The sequence below is a fragment of the Ursus maritimus genome, unplaced genomic scaffold (assembly GCF_017311325.1).
Source record: "Ursus maritimus isolate PB19 unplaced genomic scaffold, ASM1731132v1 scaffold_12, whole genome shotgun sequence".
Classification (NCBI taxonomy): Eukaryota; Metazoa; Chordata; class Mammalia; order Carnivora; family Ursidae; genus Ursus; species Ursus maritimus.
This window is the reverse complement of record NW_024423564.1, coordinates 40,502,082-40,525,233: the sequence shown is the minus strand read 5'-3', so window position 1 is coordinate 40,525,233 and position 23,152 is coordinate 40,502,082. Positions and strand designations below refer to the sequence as shown.

The 23,152-nt window shown below is 35.1% G+C and overlaps 1 protein-coding gene across 3 annotated transcripts in view; it reads right to left on the bottom strand.

Moving 5' to 3' along the window:
* Positions 1–544: 544 nt before the first annotated feature.
* Positions 545–23,152, bottom strand: part of ZZZ3 (zinc finger ZZ-type containing 3) — a 99,074-nt gene continuing 76,466 nt past the window's right edge. For 2 of the 3 annotated variants that reach the window (XM_040627122.1, XM_040627123.1), the window contains 10 exons: positions 19,099–19,237; positions 15,636–15,783; positions 15,436–15,551; positions 14,480–14,551; positions 13,345–13,446; positions 12,639–12,734; positions 10,155–10,307; positions 4,863–4,997; positions 2,132–2,232; positions 545–1,829 (listed from right to left, as the gene is read on the bottom strand). In XM_040627122.1, coding sequence (XP_040483056.1) covers positions 1,685–1,829; positions 2,132–2,232; positions 4,863–4,997; positions 10,155–10,307; positions 12,639–12,734; positions 13,345–13,446; positions 14,480–14,551; positions 15,436–15,551; positions 15,636–15,783; positions 19,099–19,237 — 1,207 coding nt within the window. In that variant the 3' untranslated portion in view covers positions 545–1,684. The remainder of the gene's footprint in view (positions 1,830–2,131; positions 2,233–4,862; positions 4,998–10,154; positions 10,308–12,638; positions 12,735–13,344; positions 13,447–14,479; positions 14,552–15,435; positions 15,552–15,635; positions 15,784–19,098; positions 19,238–23,152) is intronic. The other variant, XM_040627124.1, reaches the window with a different exon arrangement.

Here is a 23,152-nt window from a genome sequence, read left to right as displayed (position 1 = left end):
AAATTCAAGGTGTGATTTAGTACCTCACAACATATTGAAGGACTAGTAAGTAATGTCCCCTTGATTTAAAATTGGAAAAAACTCTAAAAAATAAGGTATTAATATTTAATCTTAGAATATTTATATCATCTCTTCCAATAGTCAATAATAATCGCCAGTGAATACAGTGATCTTCAAAAACCATCTGTTTAAATTAAACACGTGAGGGGGGCTTACTTTCATCAAAAAGAATAAGAGTAAAAATGTTTCAGCCTAAGTATAGTTTTCACATCTGGACATTAATAATAGCCTTTTTCTTTAACCATGGTGTGTTCTTTTTGTAACCTAGTTTAATTTAGTGTCTCAGCACACACTGAGTGAAAACATTACCATCTTTTCACAGAGCTGCTTACGTTTGACCCATTTCCATAATATCATAGTCCTTACTCTTAAAGGACAGAAAGGTAAAGCAACCCCTTAAAAAAACCTTTTTTTTTTTGGTTTTAACACTAGTAAAAAAAATCCAATATCTAACCAAAAGGAAGTCACAACAAGCATTCTATAATATAAACAGACAGTATCCACATAGTTTATTTCTCACAGTTCTCCTGACAAATGAACATTATTCAAGAACATACTGTATACACAGATAAGAAGAAACATACAAAATGTTTTAAATGATGCACAACAAAATCCAGCAGTATAAAAGAATGCATGTGAACTCTTGCTCACTGCGCAGACTAAATTTAATCACTTGTTTAAATAGTAATAAAAATACAATCTTTTATGGATCTTGTGCAGACTACAAAAGAGGGAAATTATTACCATATATATGATTTTTATATTAGGCAGTTTTCTTTGATGAGTTGCACTGACAACTCCAAATACAGAGGCAGAAGGCTGTGTATTTTAAAGGAATTAATGTTGTGAATTAGAGACTTTACACAGTTACTACCACTGGCACTTTTCACCATAGTTTGTACACATCACATGATCATCTTATATAACATTACATTTAAAAAATATATCTGAGTGACAATTTTATAACATTCACACACCATGAGCTGGTTAAGGAAGCAATGCCACAGCTGCCTCCTGTAGTGCTTCGCTGTTGGTAATAAGGACAGTTCATTGTGGTTAAAAGAAATTAGACATCAATATGGTTAAGCAGCTCCGATTTACTAAAGGCCATCAGTGGCCACCACTGGGACAGTGAGTTCTTTTAAAGTGTATATCCTAGAAGCAAATACCATCATTGGTTAAAACTTTGTCTAAGAAGTCAGCTTCTGTGCCGAAAACTATTTTCACAAAACTGAAAGCTACTAAACTGTTTTAAGATAAATACTTTGTCTTCTCATTATCCTATTTATGACCGAGTTCTTTGAAACCTTTGGAATTCACTCTCTCTTTAATGTGTGCTCTCGTTTCCATCTCACCCATTTAAGATCACCACCTAAAAGGCTTTAGGGTGGTGGTGAGAAATTCACCAGGGAAACCCTTTGCTCACCAGGAATGTTCAGCGGCTGAACAGTGATCTAGAGCCACAACGGTGCAGAGCTGGACTTGACGAGAACACTCAGGAAGCTGTCATGCTGTGAGTGTCATTTCAGGGAAAGCAGAGAATCTTTCCAAACTGTGCACATAATTCACAATGATACCATTGCTATGTGTTGAAGAGGACTAGTATATGATGTTCTCTTCCATGTCATCTGTTTGCTGGAAAGTAGTTTGGGTCAAGGTAATTATAACTGGTGCCCTGCGACACACAGTAGTCTCTGTCTAAGAATGTCTCTGACCTATAAACAGGTTCTAATTGGTGATCTTCCTTGTGAATATCTGTTTCATGTAGGCTGCAAAGAAAACACACACACACACACAGACACATCATTACATGGCATTGGATGCATTTTTGTCTAGACATGACAAAACTTCCTCACAGCTCTACCTGTTTAAATCCATCAATCTACCACAATCTCTAATGGAAAGTTACTTGAGATGTATAATTAAAGAAAATTTCTTAATTGCCTACAACAACAAAGTTTAATCCACTAAATGTGGTCATTCTCTAAGTAGTTTAGAAATCAAATTCACTAGTGGCTGAGAAGCTCTTTACTTATCCAAATGTGAGACTTATAATGAAGAGAACACTTACCAGTCTGAACAAGAATCACAGAAATCCAAAGACATTTCTGGAGGACAATCCTGGCAGTGCCACCGAACACCCTGGATAGGTTCTATGCCACAGTTATCACACTATAAAAGTTTCAGAGAGATAAAGTATTAAGCTACACTGTTCCAAAACCTTTTTTCCTGCTGGGAAACACACCATGTGCACAAAAATATCCTCTCCTCTCTCCCCATGCACTAGACAACAGTGTAACATGAAAATCATTATAAGTCAGGTACGACTCCTAGCAAACTAGCAGAAATTCCATCCATTCAAGATGGAAGTACAGGTGGGCGAGACGTACATTATAAACTAGGGATGACCTTGAATATGCTTTAATTTACTTTTAAAATTTTTTTTAAGTTTTTTAATTTTAATTCCAGTATAGTTAACATACAATGTTCTATTAGTTTCAGGTATACAATATAGTGATGCAACAGTTCTATACATTACTCAGTGCTCATCATGAGAAGTGTACTCTTTAATTCACTTTTTAAAATTTTAAGTAAATCACCTGCAAATCTGGACATTTGATTATTAATAACTATTTACGTTAAAGGGACCTCAGACCAGTGTACAATGACTGTGATTGAAAACCAATGACTTAATACCATTGTTAAAACTATACAAATATATTACAGAACTACTGATAAAGCTATCATTAGTGAACCCAGGTGAACACAAAATCCTCTCTACACTTTTATCTTATCGAATTAATCTCCAAAATTTGAAGGTCCTAATAACCAATGCCCATCATAAAGAAAAGGCAGATCTAGCTCTTTCCCAGTATGGTGGTATCCTGGTAGCCCTCAGTCTCTCCTGGGCAATTTTGGAAATAAATCTCAGTTCTAGTTTCTTTGCACATCAGGCCAACTAGAGTGGCTGGCAGATTAGTAAACAAGCCACAGCTGGGTCTTCAGCAAAATTTTTAAAGTGGTGAGTTTCCTCTTGAAAGGCCAGAGATAACAATTAGGAAAACTTCTAATGGAGAAGCAGGGCTATGGAAAGACCTAGAGGAAAAAGTATTTAATAGAGTCTGGCTAATGGCCAGAGGTTCAGAGTTATAGTAATTTTAAGTTTCTGTGTATTGGTCCCAGCACGTATCAGTATGTTTATGTATACCACTGCCAGCAACTCTATAGTTCCTGGTCTGATTTTACTTCCTCCAATCTCACCAAATACAGTCAATTCTAAAGCCCAAAGTGTTCTCAAACTTGTCAAATCTCTCTCAATTTCCACAGCCACCAATCAAGCCGGGGACATTCTCATCCTTTGTCTAAATTACCAAGAGTCTCTAACCAGTCTCTCTGCCTCCAGCCTTGCCTTCTTTTTATCCATTCTCCATACTAAGTCCAGAATGATCTTCTTCTCCGTCAATTAATTTTTTTCAATTACATAAATAACATACATGAATACATTACCGTTTACAGAATTTAACAATATAGTAGTCAGATATTATCCACTCTAACCCCCTGCCTTCCCAAAGATTATCAATACTAATAGTATATAATAGGAATGATTTTTCTGAAGTGTAAATTTCATATTACTCTCTGCTTAAACTCCTTCAATGGTTCCCCAACCCTTTAAGGAAAGTTTAAACTCCTCAGCAAATTTCCAAAGCACCTCAATAACCTCACTACTGTCTAGTATGTTCTCTAGTCATAGCCAGCTATTTCACTAATTTAACTAAATTCCTTATGAGATGAAAACAGAGTAAGGACAGAAACCGAGTCAATCCTGTTTACTACTGAATCCTTAGCACTTACGCAATATGCCTGGAACATAATGGGCATTTCAAAATTTGGTGGAATGAAGGGATATACTTCTACTAGCCTGGAAGGGGAAGAGAAATTTCTCATCTAAGAACAACAGCAACAAAAAGAGAAATAACTCCAATGGATGAAAGCATAAAGAAAATGTCACACACACACACACACACACACACAGAGGAATATTATTCAGCCATAAAACAGAAAGAAATCCTGCCATTTATGGCTTCTCACTTCTACTACGTGAGAAGTAGAGGACTTTATGCTAGGTAAGATAGAAATCCTGCCATTTATGACAATGTGAGAAGTAGAGGACTTTATGCTGGGTAAAATAAGCCACAGAAAGGAACAAGTGCTATATGATCTCACTTATATATGAAAACAAAAAACTCAAACTCATAGAAGCAGCAAAGTAGAACGGTGGGTGACAGGGGCTGGGAGAAATGGGGGCATGTTAGTCAAATGATACAAATTTTCAATTATAAGATAAGTTCTGGAGATCTAATGTACAGCATGGGATTAATAATACAGTACGGTATACTTAGAATTTGCTGAGAGAGTACATCTTAAGTGTTGTCTCCACACACATACAAAAAAGGTAATCATGTGAGGTGTTGTTTTTGTACCTTCAAATTGTATACACCTTAAATATATACAATTTTTGTCAGTTTATCTCAGGAAAGGTGGGAGTAAGAAAGAAAGAAATAGGTAGACAAAAACATTTCATATTTTACTTCAAAATATGGATGTCTGTATGTTTGTCTTCTTTCCATTGAATCATAAACCTATTAACATCAGTACCTGTAGCACACTACAGTTAAATGAACAAGACTAGAGCTAAACTTACCTTTATCTGTGTGCTGGGAAGTCTGGAATTTAAAGCTCCAGAACCTACCTTAAATATCTCTTATCACCCTTTCAAAAATTGAATAAACAGTAGAATTTACCTTGAAGCCCACATGTTGTACAAATCCACTTTCAGCTTGCATTTGCTGGAGTTTCTGCTTCTTTAACTTTTTAAACTGTAATAGCTCCTTATATTCAGGTAAATTCCTATACATGATAGGAATACTTTCTTCATCCTAGTAAAGAATAAAAGAGAAAACAAAAATGTTTGATAATTAAAATGAACTAAGTATAAGAAATACTGACACAGGAGCACCTGGGTGGCTCAGTCAGTTGAGTGTCTGTCTTCAGCTCAGGTCATGATCCCAGGGTCCTGGGATCAAGCCCAGCATCGGGCTCCCTGCTCAGCAGGGAAGCCTGCTTCTCCCTCTCTCTCTGCCACTTCCCCTGCTTATGCTCTCTCTCCCTCTCTCTCAAATAAAATCTTAAAAAAAAGAAAAAAAAATACTGACACAGATTATTTTTCTATTAACAAAATATTTTTCACTTTTAAGATATATCACCTTATAGGGCTCATAGAAAATGAGTGGTGCTTTTAGCAGTATTTTAGACTTAATACTTCTGGAGGGCTGCTGCTGCTTTTTTTTTTTTTTTTTTAAGATTTATTTATTTATCTGAGGGGGTGGAGGGGCACAGGGAGAAGGAAGAGTCCCAAGCAGACTCCACCCTCAGCACGGAGCCCAACGTGGGGCTTGCTCTCACAAGCCTGAGATCACAACCTGAGCCAAAACCAAGAGTCGGCCTCTTAACTGGCCACACCACCCAGGCACCCTGGAGGGCTTCTTAATGCAATAGTAATACTGAGTTGTAGCAGGCCGCCTAACAAAGTACCAGGGAATGATTCCCACCTCTGTTATACATAAATGCAGACTTAACTCCATCCCAACACATTAATGGCTACTGGAGATACTCCTTATAATTAACTTCTACCTGATCTGCAGGAAGATCCTCTTCTCTAAAAGACTTTCACGCTTCCTCAAGTAAATATAACATTTTCTTTACAATGAGCAAACCAATCTCTGCTCCGTAGTGCCGATGACCAAGGCAGTACATTCCTGACTTACCCAAGGGGATAAACTAAATTACAAAGATGATTATTTAGAATAGAGCATTTAAAAAAATGAATACTAAAAACTACATAAATATAGGAGGTTGAAGTTGATAGGTGAACCACTAAATGCTTTCGACTTATTCTCCCAATTTATTTGTGCTCTGCTATCAATGATCGATTTCTTTCCTTTGCTACCTCATGACTGATCCCATGGTCACTAATTTCCACAATGCTTCTATAAGCATCTCCAATTCACTGACCCCATCCATATTCTACCAATTCTGGTCCAGACAACTCCTGTCTCTCCCATTCCTCCGGCTCATGTTAGGTATTATTAACTACAAATTTCTTTTATGTCAAAGAAACTGGTGTTTATAGAAATTATAACATTTACCCAAGGTCACATACTTAATTAGTTGCAAAGTCAGGTGATTTGAGCCCAGATTTTTCTGAATATTTAACTAACACCTTATACACACAGCAGCCTAAGGCCTAAATCTAAGAGTTAGTCTTAATTTTTCATTCTTTTATCTAACCCAACAAAATCTATCACCACTTAATACTTTCTAAAATCTTTCAGGGGCGCCTGGGTGGCTCAGTCAGTTAGCATGTGCCTTTGGCTCAGGTCATGATCCTGGGGTCCTGAGATTGAGCCCCACAGTGGGCTCCCTGCTCCATGGGGGACCTGCTTCTCCCTCTCCCTCTGCCTGATGCTCCCCTTGCTTATTCTGTCAAATAAATAAAAAAATTCTTTATTTTTTTTAAAGATAAATTAAAAAAATAAAGAGACAGCGAGAGAGGGAACACAAGCAGGGGGAGTGGGAGAGGAAGAAGCAGGCTCCCAGCAGAGCAGGGAGCCCAATGCAAGGCTCAATCCCAGGACCCTGGGATCACGCCCTGAGCTGAAGGCAGATGCTTAACGACTGAGCCACCCAGGTGCCCCTAAATAAAATCTTTAAAAAAAATAAAATAAAATCTTTCAAATTGCTCCTCTAGAGTATCCACTCCTTCCTCAAGCCCCACCATGGCTTAAAATCTCCCAAATGGCTTTCTGACTGTCTACAGAAACAAGTCCAAAGTCCTCAGATAACGAAAGATTCTTTACAATCTCACACTTCACCTACCTTATCTCACACTATGTCACCCATTTCAAATTTTTGTTAATTAAAGATGTTAAATTATAGCTACTGCCTTCCTATGTCAGCACTGAGAATGACAACATAAATAATGTAATAAATATGTAACACTACTGAATATCATGTGGCCTAACTAAATAACAGGGTAAGAAATTTTATAATGAAATTTATTAAATTCAGATATATTTTAAGCAGATACAGAGTAAAAACTCTGCCAAAATTTTTAATTTGCATTTTAGGTCTAAGGATACTTTTAAATTTGGTCAATAAGACTAAGAAAAGTTAAATCACCTCACCACCAGCAAGATGGCCACTATCAAAAACAAAAAACCCAGAAAATAACAAGTGTTGGCAAGGATGTAGAGAAACTGAAACCCTTGTGCACTGTTGGTGAGTAAGTAAAATGTTCTGGCCACTACAGAAAACAGTTATGTCGGTTCCTCAAAAATTAAATGTAGAATTAACATGGATCCAGCAATTCCACTTCTGGATATATACCCGAAAGATCTGAATGCAGGGATTCAAACAGATACTTGTACACCTATGTTCATGGCAGCATTATTCTCTATAGCCAAAAGGTGAAAGCAAATTGTGTCCACTGACAGATTAACCGATAACCAAAACATGGTATATACATACCACGAAATATTATTCAGCTTTAAAAAGAAAGGAAATAGTGATATATGTTACAAGATGGATGAATCTTCAATATACTATGTTAAGTGATATAAGCCAGTCAAGAAAGGATAAAACCTGCATGATTCCACTTGTATGAGGTACCCAGAGCAGCCAAATTCATAGAAACAAAGTAGAATGTTAGCTGCCAGGGGCTGGAAGGAGGAGGCAATGGGGAGATGCTATTAAATGGCTCTGAGTTTTATTTTTCCAGGAATTAAAGAGTTCTGGGGATTGGTTGCACAAAAATGAGAATGTACTTAACACTACTGAACTATACACTTAAAACTAGTTAAGATGGTAAATTTAAGATTATATGTATTTATCACAATTAAAAATTTTTTTAAATACCCATAAACAGAGTTCCTTGTTATAATCATTTTTCAAGTTTACCTAAAGGGAAAATACTATGACTAATTTCAAATGAGGCTAAAATGGTATACAGATTTTAAAACTGTATGGAAGTATATACCTGTAATCATATTCTCTCTCTAAATATTGCTTTTCTGAAGAGAAGCTGAAATATGTGAATTCTACAACTAGAGGCTTCATAAATACACATCTGAATAGCTATTTCAAAATAATCAGAATGATTTAAACTGGTACTCATTTAAAAATAAATAAATTAAATCAACCAAACAAAAGTTACATCAAATTCAATCTACTACATATATTAATCTACTCCTCACCTGGCTAAATTTTGTTCATCCTTTAATGCCAACTTGACTACCACTTCTTTAGAGTTCTTCCACTTAAACTCCAAATCTAAATAAAGTACTGCTGCTGCTGCTTTTTTTTCAGGTAGGCTCCATGCCCAGCGTGGAGCCCAACGTGGGACTTGAACTCACAACCCTGGGATTAAGACCTAAGTTTAAGATCAAGAGTCAGATGCTTAACCAACTGCACCACCCAGGTGCCCCTCAAACATTTTAAAATTAAGAAAATAAAGGCAACAATCAAGCAGTTATATTGCCTTTTTCATATGCACCTTCAGGTAATCAAATAGTTGGTGAAGAGGCAGTTACTTCACAGAATATTCTATCAAACAAATAATGAAGAAATGAAAGAATATCACTATCGTGTAACATCGAATGAATTAAAGAGTCCAGGCAATGATCAAGGGCTACTATATAAAGAAAAAAAAAAAAAAGACTGATGAAAGTACACATGAAGTAGTCCTACTCACCCTAACAAACAAATCTGGGTGGCGCAGTCTGTTAAGAGTCTGACTCTTGGGGCACATGGGTGCCTCAACATCTGCCTTCGGCTCAGGTCATGATCTCAGGGTCCTGGGATAGAGCCCCGCACTGAGCTCCCTGCTCAGCAGAGAGTCTGCTTCTCCCTCTTCCTCTGCCCTTCCCCTGGCTTGTGCTCACTCTCTCAAATAAATAAATACATACAAACATACATACATACATACATACATAAATAAATAAAGTCTGACTCTTGGTCTCAGCTCAGGTCGTGATCTCAGGGTCGCGAGATCGAGCCCTGTGTCAGGTTCCAAGCTCAGCATGGAGTCTGCTTAAAACTCTCTCTCTCTCCCACTCTGCTCCTACACCCTGTGCTCGCTCGCTCACTGTCTCAAATAAATCAATCAAAAAAAAAAAAAAAAAAAAAAAAAAGAAAAACCCAAAAAACAAATCTAAATCTGGTCAATTGTCTAGACCTACTTTCAGTTTACAGAAAATTCAGGGAGCAGAAAAACAATTTCTAAGTGACACTACTTATCTAGACCTACTATCAACTTACAGAAAATTCAGGGAACACAAAGAATAACTGACACCAAGCAGAAGCAAACAAAATACAAAACAGTGGTTAAATTCTAATGACCTAGTTTTTCAACAAAAAAGTTCTAAGAGGATAAAAGTGGGGTGGGAAGGGAAGGAGGAAAGGAGGAAATCTATTGCAATTTATGACTGGGGAAATGTGAACTGAGCGCATGTTTGATCATATAAAGAATTACCTTTTTATAAACATGATAATAATATTCTGTTATGTCTGGGACTTGCTTCAAAATAACCCAGGATGGATATGAGGTGGGTAAGAAGTGGAGATGAAAATAAGATTGCAACAAGCTGGTAACTATTGAAGTTGTGTGATAGGTGCATGGGGGTTCATTCTATTACTCTATTTTTGCATATGTTTAAAAAATTTATTATTATATATATAATTTATTACACTATTCTATTTTTGCATATCTTTTTAAGTTTCCTCTCATTTACATGTTATATATAAATATATAATACTATAATGATATATTTTATTAATACATAACAATTTAACAATGTATTGTTTTTATTTTTAACAATATATTGTTCTTTAAAAAGCCCATAAATCTGACTGGTAATTAAAAGAAACCAACATTCTCTGAAGAGTAGGAATACTTTAAAAATTCTAGTGCTCTCATTCTGTACCGATCAGTATAACACATAGACAAATATATATTTTTATATAAACAGGTAACTTACTGATGCCTCTTCAATAGCAGTGTTCATGTGGCTATGAAAACAGGATCGGTCATCATCTTCATCCATATATACTGGTGGTTCGTGGGAAGTCATGAAAGTGGAAGGTTTAAACAGATGCTTATTAAGGGGGTGCTGTCGTCTGCTTGTTGAAGACTAAGTGAGAAAACAAATTTTTAATTGAGAAATTGGAAAATCATTAAAAGAATCAAAGACACTCAAATATAACTACCACTTCCCTCCAAGTCTATCTACTAAAAGGATTTCAGCTCTATCCTTCAGCATAGTCTTATGTGGGTTTTTTTTCTATATTACCTGGAATTTTAAAGCACAACTAGATAAAAGAAAAATGTAGGGGGACTATCCCAACAACAGTGCAATGGATCACATGCTATCTAGCTTGTATTTGGATCCCCAGCATTGATCACACTCTTGATATTCAAATGCTGAACACTCCTCTTAGAGTCATCTTATAAATCAGGCAGGATGACATAGCCTAAGACAGATATAAACAATCAAGTAAAAAAAACCTTCCGCAACATGATGAATGTCTAAAAATATTATCTAACACTGACTGTTTACTGTATGTCAATGTCATTTAATCCTTACAATTCCTATGAAATAGTTACTATCACCTCTAATTTAAAGATGGAGGTTAAGTTTCTTGTTCAGGGTGCTGCAGCCAGACAGTGGTAGAACCAAGATTACAAACTAAGCCTGTGTGGGATCAAAGCCCTCACTCTCAAACCACTGCAAAGACTGCCTCTCTTCATAGACAGTAGAGCCACAAAGAACAATCTCAGCTACAGGCAGAACCATCACTTCATCTGTTTCAAGATTTAAACTCTAACCATGGCAAAAAATCACTGTGTCAGTGGCTGGGCTAGATCGCTGTAGTCAAAACGCTAACTTAAAATTCGGTGTACCCAAAAGAAGGAACACATTTAGGTTTCTTTAGTATTCCTTTGTTATCATTACTAGTCTTAGATGTGAAAATATAAGGTGCCCAACGCATCTAAAGTTAACTTGGAATTAACCATGAAAATTAGAGCTGTTAAATTAAATATCAACGTTCCAACATTCCAAAGTTATAGGATAAACTCTATATATTTGATATAAGTAATGCTATATTTGGAGGGGGGATCCAAAATATTTAAATCAAATGACAAATTAAAACAAGCTTCCAAAGCTTGGTAAAAAGACAAAACACAAAACTTGTAAAACATGGAGCTGTACAGGTAATATTCTTAATGTAAAATCACGTAAAACAATAAGGAAGCTTCAATAAGGAAGGGTAACAACATTAGATATGCTCTTAGCTTCTTATGTGAAGGGTGGCAGTGGTGGTGGAGAGGAAATATCAGGATCATTTACTAAGGAAATGAAAGAGGCCAATTGTGTGCCTTAGTCTATATAATTAAAGCAAAAAATTGGCTACCATTTGATGCAGTGACCTATGTAGGAAAAGGGTAACACCTTTTTCACTGTAAAGAGTGTCAGAGAATAGCGGAAAAGGCCTGGGATCAGAATCAGAGGTCAATGGTTCTCAGACTAATTAGCTATGACTAGACACCTGACTCCATTTACCTTAAGGCCTAGTTTTTGTTTTTGTTTTTAAGGCTGTATTTTTAAGTAATCTCTATACCTAACAGGGGGCTCAAACTCACAACCCTGTGATCAAGTCACATGCTCTATCTACTGAACCAGCCAGGTCCCCCAACGCCTAGTTTTCTCATCTATAAAAACGCTGTAGGGGTGCCTGGGTGGCTTAGTTAGTTAAAAGTGTCTGACTCTTGCTTTCAGCTCAAGACATGAACTCAGGATCGTGGGATCGACCCCCGTGTCAGCTCCATGCTGGGCATGGAACCTGCTTGGGATCCTCTCCCTTCCTCCCTCTCTGCCCCAACCCACCNNNNACCCCCCCCCCCCCCCCCTAAAAAAAAAAAAAAAAAAAAAAAAAGTCTTTATAACAGTACCTGACATAGAACATTCAATAATAAGAATAAAAGCTAGCTATTAATATTATTAGGAGTAAATTAAAAGTGATAACACTACCTATACTTCTAGAATTGTAGTGAGGATTAAGTAATGTATTTTAATAAACATTTCTATTTTTGGATTTATGTAGCGTATCTAAGAACAAATTGATTGTGTTTATTGAAGAGTCAAACACCCTAAAATTTTTAACATCACAAAGGCCTTTCTGATATACAGTCACACTCTACATCTTTCCAGTAGCACCCATTCACATAAACTCACCTATTCTTAAGAAAATAATGAACATAAAGATCATTCAATTTCATGGAGTAGCAACAACAGAATCCTATCCTGTGTCCATGCCGCCCAGTAAACAAAATGATTAGAGTAAGTCAGATTTTAAAAATAAAACAACTTTGTTCTGATAAATGTATACACTTTTACGTAGCAATTCTGACTTTGATAAGTTTAATCTAAGGTCTAAAGTTTACTTTCTCTATTTTCTTTTACCTTTTTGGAGTATATATATAAGTTTGGTGTTCTGCCTGGAACTGGAATGCCAGCTTTAGTTAGTTTTATGAAATATTTCTGCACTCGGCTGGCAACCTAAAGAAATATGACAAACCATTTAACATAATTATAAGACATGCAATACCTGAATAGTTGTTTTTAAATTAAAATATACCTGTGTATCTTAATGAATGCTAACAATTTAAAATTTATCATAAACCTAGAAATAATTTTAAACTGCCAAGAAACACACTTATATTTTAAAGTCTAGACAAAAAATCATTAAAATATAGGAAATGTGCTTGACTCCAAAGCTAAATACATATTTTCAACTAGTGAACACTCATGCTTATACCATTAAAAACATATCTATTAATCTCAATGGTAATATGAAGAAAACTGCTAGATTTTTTTTTTTTAGAAAGACAACCAGAGAATACTTCCGAAGTATGTCACAAACCTATTAGCCTAATCTAACTAAAAAAGTACATTACATTCTTATTTTTCAGTAATGATTGAAGCAGGATTATCTCAAGTTGTTTCAGAAATCAACACAAAATATACAATTTTAAAAACAAAACAACCACATATTATAGCATTGTGTAGCTAAAAATGATGTAGCAGATTTGCTGATGTCAGTTGCATTATCCTTCATTAAAAAACTATCAAAAACATGCCAACAATACGAGGCCAAATCCTCAATTACCTGTTTGGCTGTCCTATTGCCCAGTTCATCTGCTATCTTCTGCCAACGTCGAGATTCTACTTCTTCAGGAGGGTATTTCAGGAGTAGTTGTTCAAGCTTTTTCTAAGACAAACCGAAGACCAAATTTAATAAAGTTTAATACTGAGCTTCATTAATAGATACATTTATATAAATGAATAAATACATTCACACTGCCTTTTAAACTATCTCCCTCCCCAACTATGCAGGGTTAGATCACTAGAAATCCTCATAGTAGGAAAAATTTCTAGTAAGGAACTTAAGACTTCACAGGAAAAATGAGGTTAGAGGATAAACCTATGGAAAACCTTTTTAAGATATTCTATTCCTTTAAGTAAAAACATAGCACCCCCCAAATTTAATTAATAATACTTTATACATCTTAATGATTTCCAATGACCATTTTTTCTTGCTAGACTATGTATGGGCTTGCCCCTATAGATTTGACAAAAACATCTAAATTCGTTCAGATTTAGACAAAATACTTAAGAGACTTTCCTTCCTTTGTTGGTCTTCCATTCAAATATTTGATTTTTAAATTCGTACCTAGCCCCTAAATTGTCCCACAGTTCTAAAAATGCAGAATAATCTGAATGCTTGAAATGAATTTCCTAAAGCTTTTCATAAACCGCTGAACTCATTATAGCTCTGGGGTTAATCCTTGTAAGAAACAGAGATGGGTCACAAACCTTAGCCATGAATAATCCTAGCCATACGCCAAACTGCCAACAGAATTCTCTGGCGTGGCTTTGTCAGCTCCCCTCCATAACAAAAACAAGAATTTACTCTCAGGCACTGCTTTACTTGGTCCCAGGTTTTTCTCTCTTCCAAAACTGTATTACAAACACTTTATTCCACCCATTTCACTATCTTTTTCAATCCCCTTCCTATAACCCAGATTCCTTCTTTAAAAATCATCCCCAAACTGGAATTCATATATTCCCCAAATCCAAAATTCTTGAAGTGTGCAAAAAAAAAAAAAAAAGTATACAGAAGTAAGTTTAATATTTTCAGTTCTTAGTTAAGAGGGATCATCTACAACAATATATACTTTAGTCATAATACTGACTATAACCTGCACCTTTTTTCTTTAACCTACACAATTTAGAAATATTACCTGTTCTTCAACAGTCCACAGTTGGTTAAATGTTTCAGGTTTCGTATCATCACAAAGGCGTCCTCTTATCATCTGCATATAAAACAGGGCTTTTGTCAAAAATAACAAAGACTACCATTTGACTTAGCTAAATAAAACACATACTGTGGAAAAAAATTTTTTTAAGATTTTATTTATTTATTTGAGAGAGAAAGAGCACAAGCACAAGCAAGGAGCACAGCAGAGGGAGAGGAAGAAGCAGGTTCCCCACTGAGCAGGGCGCCCCGTGTGGGGCTCAATCCCAGGACCCTGAGATCATGACCTGAGCCAAAGGCAGACGCTTAACCAACAAAGCCACCCAGGCACCCCTATATTGTGGAATTTTTAAATTAATTTCAAAATATTTCAGTAAATTTATTATTTAATGTGTATTTTTTTTATCGTTTACAAAATGTTTTCACATTCCTTTACTTCATTTGGTTTTTATATTCCTAGCAATCCTATAGTATAGATGACAGCAACTTCATTTTAAAGAAAAAGAAATGTTACTTTTCCATTCTGAACCCACATGTCTATTACGGTTCATCTAACTACTAGTGGCAAGGCCAGGACTCAAATCCTGGTTAAATTACACTGCACAGACCTCTTATTTTTAGAGTAAAGATTACATGTCACACACTGTACGGGGCATGTCACAAGTACTACTTGTTTAACCTTCATACAACTCTACAACACAAATAATTTTAATCACATTTCATATAAAAGGAAACTGCAGCTTGGAGGCTTTAATATAAATGACATCTGACATTCTCAGCTAGTAGCGCTGAGATTCCAACCCAGGTTTCTCTTAACTTCAAAGTTCATGTCCCCACTATATTCAGTGAAAGACTGCTTATTTTAAGAATATAAACCAGGAAATGTTAAAATACTTTGCCTATAGTTCAAATTTTCCTGCTCCAAAGCTTTATACTGTTTACCTGAGGACGACTGTTTGAGCCTTCAGGACCATCACTCAAAGGCAACATAGAATATGAAAGGGACTCTCCATCCTTCTTAGGATCTAAAGGACTTTTTGGTCTAGCAGGTAAACCTACTAAAAAGAAGACCATGTATAGGATTATGAAAGCAAGACTGCCAGATATTTCTCTATTTAAATTCTTATCATGTAATTTCTTACCTTTATCGAAAACTAGCTTAACTCTCCTAGTATGTCTTTTACGATTTTTAAATTCTCTTTCAAAGTTCCCAAGGCTATTGGTATATTGGTCCCATACAATCTCAGGCAACTGAACAACTCTCTGTGGATATGGAAGCCCTATATCAGCCTGGGAGAAAAAAAATAAAGTGACAGTCTAAATTTAATTCAAAAAATTATCTACTACAGCCAAATTTTCAGAGGACTCCAAATCCAAATTACCATCAACTAGGCATTTCTGTTCATTGTTTGAATCCAAAAGCCAATAAAGTTAATATCATCCAAACATTAAAGAGTAAAATGATAACAAGTAGAGGAAGAATGAATTTAATAAGACATTAGCACTATTTTTAGAGATAGCTCTAAAGCTGAACTACACAGACATACTACACTTTATCACTAATACACTTTAAACATTAATAACAAAACAAAGGTTTTTATCTTTAAGAACAGCATATGAAATGTGTTTGATTGCAAAAGATGAGACCTGACACACAATTCATTTAAAATATACCCCCATGTTCATGACTTATTCATAAAACAATAATTATTTTCACTATATATAATCCTTATCACATATACAAAAAATTATAACACCTTGAGAATCAAAACTACACATATAATCTACTTGGAATTCAGTTACTTAACCAACCACCTTTAGAGAAGTCATTAAGTTGTCATAATTACTAAAACCAGATCATTATAATCAATATCTTTGATAGGGATTTGGGTTACATAGGTGTATGTTTTTTGTCAGAACTCAGAATGGTACAATTAGAATCTCTGAATTTCACTCTGTGGAAATCTCACCTTAAAAAATTTTTAAAAATAATTTTAGTTAATAATATGCATCCTGAAGTGTTTTGGTGTAAATTGTTCATGTCTGCAACTTTGAAATTTATTCTTCAAATAAGATGGAATGATGAAGGACTGATTCATACATGATAAAGCAAATATAGTAAAATGTTAATTATAGAATCTAACGGTGAATATGTGTGTGTTAACTATACAATACTTCCAATTCTTCTGTGTACTTGACATTTTCCATAGCAAAATGTTGAGAAAAACATCAGGTCAAACCTTGAAACTGACAAGCAAAATCCAATTTGACTGTTTGACACAGAATTCTTTATTTTTATTTTGCTTATGATATATTACAACATTATCACCATCATCATAATAGTACACATTAGTCTAAGTAAGGCTCAACTTTTGCATCATTAGAGTGTCTTTTAAAATCATGACAGTAATAGCAAAGGAAGCTAATAATAAGCCTTAAATGTTCCTTGCATTCTATATACCAGTATACACCACAAGTTTCCTTAATTTCAATTAGGAGTTTTTAAGCATCCACTAAAACAAACAGATCACATGTCAACAACTTAGGTTTAAGTAACACGGTAAACCTAAAGAAATAATTAAGTACAGATGGTACCCAACTTACGATGATTCAACTTATGATTTTTCAACTTTACAATGGTGCGAAAGCGATGCATGCAGCAGAAACCATGCTTTGAATTTTGAATTCTGATCTTGTCCCAGGGTAGTGATATGCAATACAATACTCTCTCATGCTGCCAGGCGGTAGCAGCGAGCCACAGCTACCAGTTAGCCATGGGATCATGAGGGTAAAAAATCTATACACGGACAACTATTCCTTACCCATACAACCACCCTCTTTTTAACTTTCAGTGTAGTATTTAATGAACTGCATTAGATATTCAACACTTTATTATAAATAGGCTTTGTGTTAGATGATTTTGACCAACTGTAGGCTGATGCTAAGTGTCCTGAGAACATCTTTGGTGAGCTAGGCTATCATGTTCAGAAGGTTAGGTGTATTAAATGCATTTCGACTTACGATATTTTCAACTTAAGACAGGTTTATCAGGACATGACCCATCATAAGTCGAAATATCTACATACATAAGTAAACACACATGCAAAAAAAATGGGAAAATCAAACTTCTAAATTAAATCCAGTAGAAAAATTTCTTTCCAAGGACCATAAGTCTTTCACAATTACTAAGTATCTGGATTTAATGTAATTCCACACATTTTGATTAAAAATTCTTAAGATGGTTAATATCACATCTCTGTTTCTGAGATAAAGTGAAAAGAAATTCAGTTTTAAACTAAACCTGGAAATGGAGAACCAGCAAATAACCAACTGCATACAAATCTAGTAAAAAAGCCTAATTGCATCTTTTTTGCCCACCAGAGATCAGAGTTAATAAATTTTTTATTAATATTGACTTTTCTATCATCATCTGTTTTAGTTGTATTACTTGTAAGTAACCACTGTAAGTACTATATCTTTTTGCACTAGAAATGTTTAATAATGGCAATGCAAAATTAATAAACACCTAAGTGGACTCACAGTAGAGAGACAGTAAATAGGGTCCTAAAAAGTTTAGAAGTTTTAACAAATCAATATATAAATTCTATATTCATTATGATACTCAATGTTCTGAAGCATGGAGAGAAAATAATGATTGCCAAGTAAATAGTATAGCCAGAAAAATCCAAATAATAAGTTAATACAACTAAATGAAACAAAGTCCCCAGGGCTGTTCCGTCAACACCTGGTAGACCACTTCTGTGACTCATTAAAAACTGGTAACAAATAACTATACTAAGTTATTTTTTTTGTTTTTTTAAGGTAAATAAGAAGATTCTTTTTCATAGTTCCTCAGTTTTAATGTTTTCACACAATGCCGATATTATGCCTCTCAAATTTATTAAACAATTAGTGAGTCCCTCATTCAAGATACATACTACAGTATAAATACACATCTAGATTATCCATACTGACATGCAAGAGAGTTATAATAACGTGAATCACTTTCAAATGGTTAAATACGGAAGTTCTGTTTTAAGAAAAAGAGAAAATTAAAAGAAATTTTTACACTAAAGCAAAGGACATTACAAAATTAAGTAAATTTACACTTCTTCCTCATGGACTTGGCAACCATAACCTTAAAGACATTTAAAATAGTTTCCGTTTTTATCACCAATATTTTCTATCATACTACACGGAGAGTTACAAAAGTACCTCAAAACTAAAGCAGTTAATAAATCCTGAAGTATTTTTTCTTTTCACTTTATTAATCCTGAAGTCATGAAAGAAGAAGGAAAACCCTCTTTTCCTTTTCACCTAAGACGGGAAAGGTAACAGGAAAAGATCCTAAAAATGGTTAGGGAATGGAACATCAAGTTCCTAATATAAATATCCAGTTAAACCTCCCAGCTATTTTCACTGGAGTATATTTTGTGTGTTGGGGAGGGGAGCGGTTAGGAAGGCATTATCCTGCCTTCAGTAGTATGGTTAGTTTTAGAAGGGAAAAAAATTAAACATTTAAAAAAGTATATACCCATATTAAAAGAAGAAATCAAGTTATTACCAAAGTATCTCAATAAATCTTAAAAAGTGATCAAGATATACCTTCTTCTGGAGTTTCTCCACAAATCCAATGGGATTTTTTAGTGCTTCTTTCTGGTGTTTGCCTAAACTTTCAAGGTCCTGGACTGCTTGAGAACGCTGAGCTTCGAGTACAGCAATCGTCTGTAACAGTCTCTGATAACTACAGAGACAAAGAAAAACACCTCAGTAAAATTTTCTAGTAACAACAATAAATAAAAACTGAGTTCAAGCCATGATCTACTATTAAGCCACACAGTCTTTTTCAAGTTACCTGAAAGAGTTTAGTAAAACATATTACTGGGAATAAATGAGGTCTTCCTGAGTTACGAAGTACCTAGTCAGAAAATATCAGTTAGAGAAAGCAAAGCCTTATTTCCCCATCTTAAGTTTTTAACTCTTGAACCTGAACAAGTACAGAAAATAAGAAGGCATCTTGACTTTCCAACAAAGTCAATCAAGAAACTGCTAAATAAAAAATAAAATAAAATCAAAAGGTTTTAGCAGCACTAGGAGGGATTAGCAAATTCAGCCCCTTTGTTGTACTCTGTTGGAATAAGGAATTGGAGGTTCATTTTCTTGCCCGGAGTTAGGGAAACTGTCAACTAATTAAGACATGATTTGTGTGTCATGGTTCTCATTTGCTCTTTCTACTATGCTTCCACTCTACAGGAAGTTTACTTTCTGAGCAATTCTTAAGTAATGAACATTTTAAAAGAAGAAAGGCCTTAAAGATACTTACTCCCTACCTACCAAGGTCTGTTTAGCACAACATACAATTTTACCCACACAAACCTACTATCTGTCATTATCCTGAAATCTCATTATGGTACATGTATACTAGTTAATTCTCTTCATATCTCTCTCTCTCTCTCTCTCTCTCTCTCTCTCTGGTTCAAATTGTCCTGCCTCTCTGACTAATGTCTACTTTCAAATATCAATACACATATGGGAATATGTCAGCCCAAAAGTCCTGAATGTTCAAATACACTTTGCAAAAAGAATGAAAAAACAAGTCAGTCCAAGTTCGCTTCAAAGTAAGTGGTTAAGTCTTTAATGTATAGGTAATACACAATTTTTCCTTATGGCTTCAAATAAATTTCACTGCATTTCCCACTAGACTGTAGACTCCATAATGGCAAACACATCTGAGAAGTTCACTGTTTTGTTTATCCAGTGTGCAGCACACTTCCCAGCACAGAGATGATCAATAAGTATTGTAGAATGAATAAATGAACAGACATGTCTTGTGCAATCAAAAAGTATACTGAATCTCATAAGTTCAGAAGTCAGCCAACTAGCAGAAATTTCAAAGGTAAAACAATGCAATTTTGAGTTTCACAGCCATGGCATAATTGCAACATGGCATTCTCTATCAGGACACTTCTCCAGCCCTCTGCCTAAAGCATACTTATTCTTGCTCTTGAAATGTTTATAATAATTAAGGTAAAAACTAGTAACACTGAAGGGAAGACTTCTCTCAAGCTAGAGAAACTTCATTTAAAAGAACAGAATTGGAAAGCAGGAACCATACCAGTCACTCCTGGATAAGTTACAGAGGTTAAGACTAAACTCACTTCCACGAAGCCCCCATTTGCTGTGAGGTGTATCCATGAGGCAGGCTCACTGAGGCACAATCTTAGGATGACGGTAGTGAGCAAAGTACTAGAACCTATCCTCTCTGAAATAAGTTCTTAACTGCCATACTTCACCTCCAGAACTCCTTCCCCACCAGGTGAATAACCAAAGACTTGTCATGGTGTCCTTATGACTGATCTCTGTTTTAAGCAACACTTACATACTTCTGTATCAACAATATAAAAATGACTATGAATCTATTAAACTTTCAGCAAACTACTGAAAGCACAGTTAACAATTAATAAGGAACAAGTAAGAAGAGAGTTATGGAAAAAATAAGTACAGGCTTGAAAATGTGCTATAGTCAGTTGTTAATGCTGGGAAGAAGGCCTCTCTTTGAAACCAATAAATTGTAACAATTTTTACTGTACTTAAATTACTTCAACAGAGATGACAAAATAGAACTCTTCAAACTCTATCTGCTTCTCTTTAATCAAGATAAAATGATTAACAAATTTAAAGTCCTACAATAAACACTGGTAAAAGACTTAAAGTCCAGAATAAGTGAAAAGACTGTAAGAAAGTGGTAAACTCAAGTCTTCTAGACCAGCTAATTTGAATTATTTGAGTACTCTTTGGAGTCCTCAAAGGTTTTTACCAGTAAGATTACCACATACACTCCTATGCAGAAATGGAAGGAATCATAAAAAACTAGGGTGACATCTAAAAAAAACAGTATGATACAAACAAATCTATTTTCAATCCCACCTGTCCATCCACTTCACCTCCAAACACAAACTACTAGAAACTGATCCACACATCAACCAAGGCAAGACTCATTTGCTCATTAATTTGAAAATTATTTACTAAGAGAATAAGGCACTATCCGAAAAGCTTTAGTAATTATCAAAGCAAATCAGGCATGGACTTAGGCGAATGGATAGGACTGGCCATGTTGCTGGGGATAGAGGATGGGTATATGAGGTCCATCATCCTAGCCTGTCTACTTTTTTGTATGTTTGAAATTCTCCATAATGAATTAGAAAAAGAAAACTTCAACCTTAATCCAAATTAATGGAGGAATTAACCACTGTACTCTTCCTAGGCTGCAGATCATACCTGCTACTGTATTCAGCTCTGCTTTAAGAGAGACAAACAGGTTCATGAAGAGACAAGGTGGATGAGAAAGTATGTAATAAGAAATAACAATATTGTCTAACTTTTACTGAATGTATACTATAAGCCAGACATTGTATTTTAAGTATAAGAGCGCAGACCTCACTATAAACTTACAAGATAGGTACCATTACCACTATCTTACAGATAAGGAAACCAAGGCACAGATTAAGTAATTCATCAAGATCATACCAGACACTTATTGTGGAGATGTGACATGAGGAATGGTTAAGATTCTGAGAATATTTACCCAAGAAATTAAACCTCTGATAGAATACTGTTTCAATCTTTATTTAACACACAGCTATGTAGAAAAGGAAACAGACTTTTACAGGCTATAATGAGTCAAACCAGAATCAAATTGTGATAAAGGCACAATATGAAGAAGATCACTGTTTCAGTCAAAACCAATAAAAGATGGAAGCATAGCACCCAATCACTACAGATGTTCATACAGATATTTAAAGGAAATTCATGCACTAAAAATACTGCAACTCTTTAACTCCAGCAAAACATGCTACTTTCACACTTTTGCTACTCACTCAACCAAGTAATCTGTAGAATCATTTTTTAAATGTATATACTTTTGTGTGAATGCAAGTATAGTTACAGCATTCCCACAAGGATAACTCTATTAAATCTACCAAAAATTAATTATTATCTGTTTCTAAACTAAATACATTGCTACAAACAGTAGGCTTAGCTGTGGCAAAGATTTGTTAATTTTATTGTCTCACATCTTCAACATAAAATAGACAAGTTTAGCTTTTGTACTATGGAATTATATTTTACTAAAATACAAATATTCTTCAATTCTAAATCTAAGTTATTTTCACTACCCTTCATTACCCAAGTCCTCCTCAATTCTTTATTCACATCTGTGAACAAAAAACATTTATATAGGGGCACCTGTTAAGCGCTGACTCTTGATTTTGGCACAGGTCATGATCTTAGGGTCATGAGATCAAGCCCCATGCTTCATGCAGTCTGCTTAAGACTCTCTCCTTCTGCCCCTCCTTCTTGCTCTCTTTCTCTAAAATAAATAAATCTTAAAAAAAAAAAAAAAAAACTTTTCTAGTGGGTGGTTTGGTCGGTTGAGCATCAGACTTCATTTCAGCTCAGGTCTGGATCTTGGGGGTCGTGTGGGTTCAGGCCCTACACATTGGACTCCGTGCTGGGCCTACTTAAAAAATAAAAATTAAGGAAGGAAGGAAGGAAGGAAGGAAGGAAGGAAGGAAGGAAGGAAGGAAGGAAGGAGAAAGAAGAAAGAAAGAAAGAAAGAAAGAAAGAAAGAAAGAAAGAAAGAAAGAAAGAAAGAAAGAAA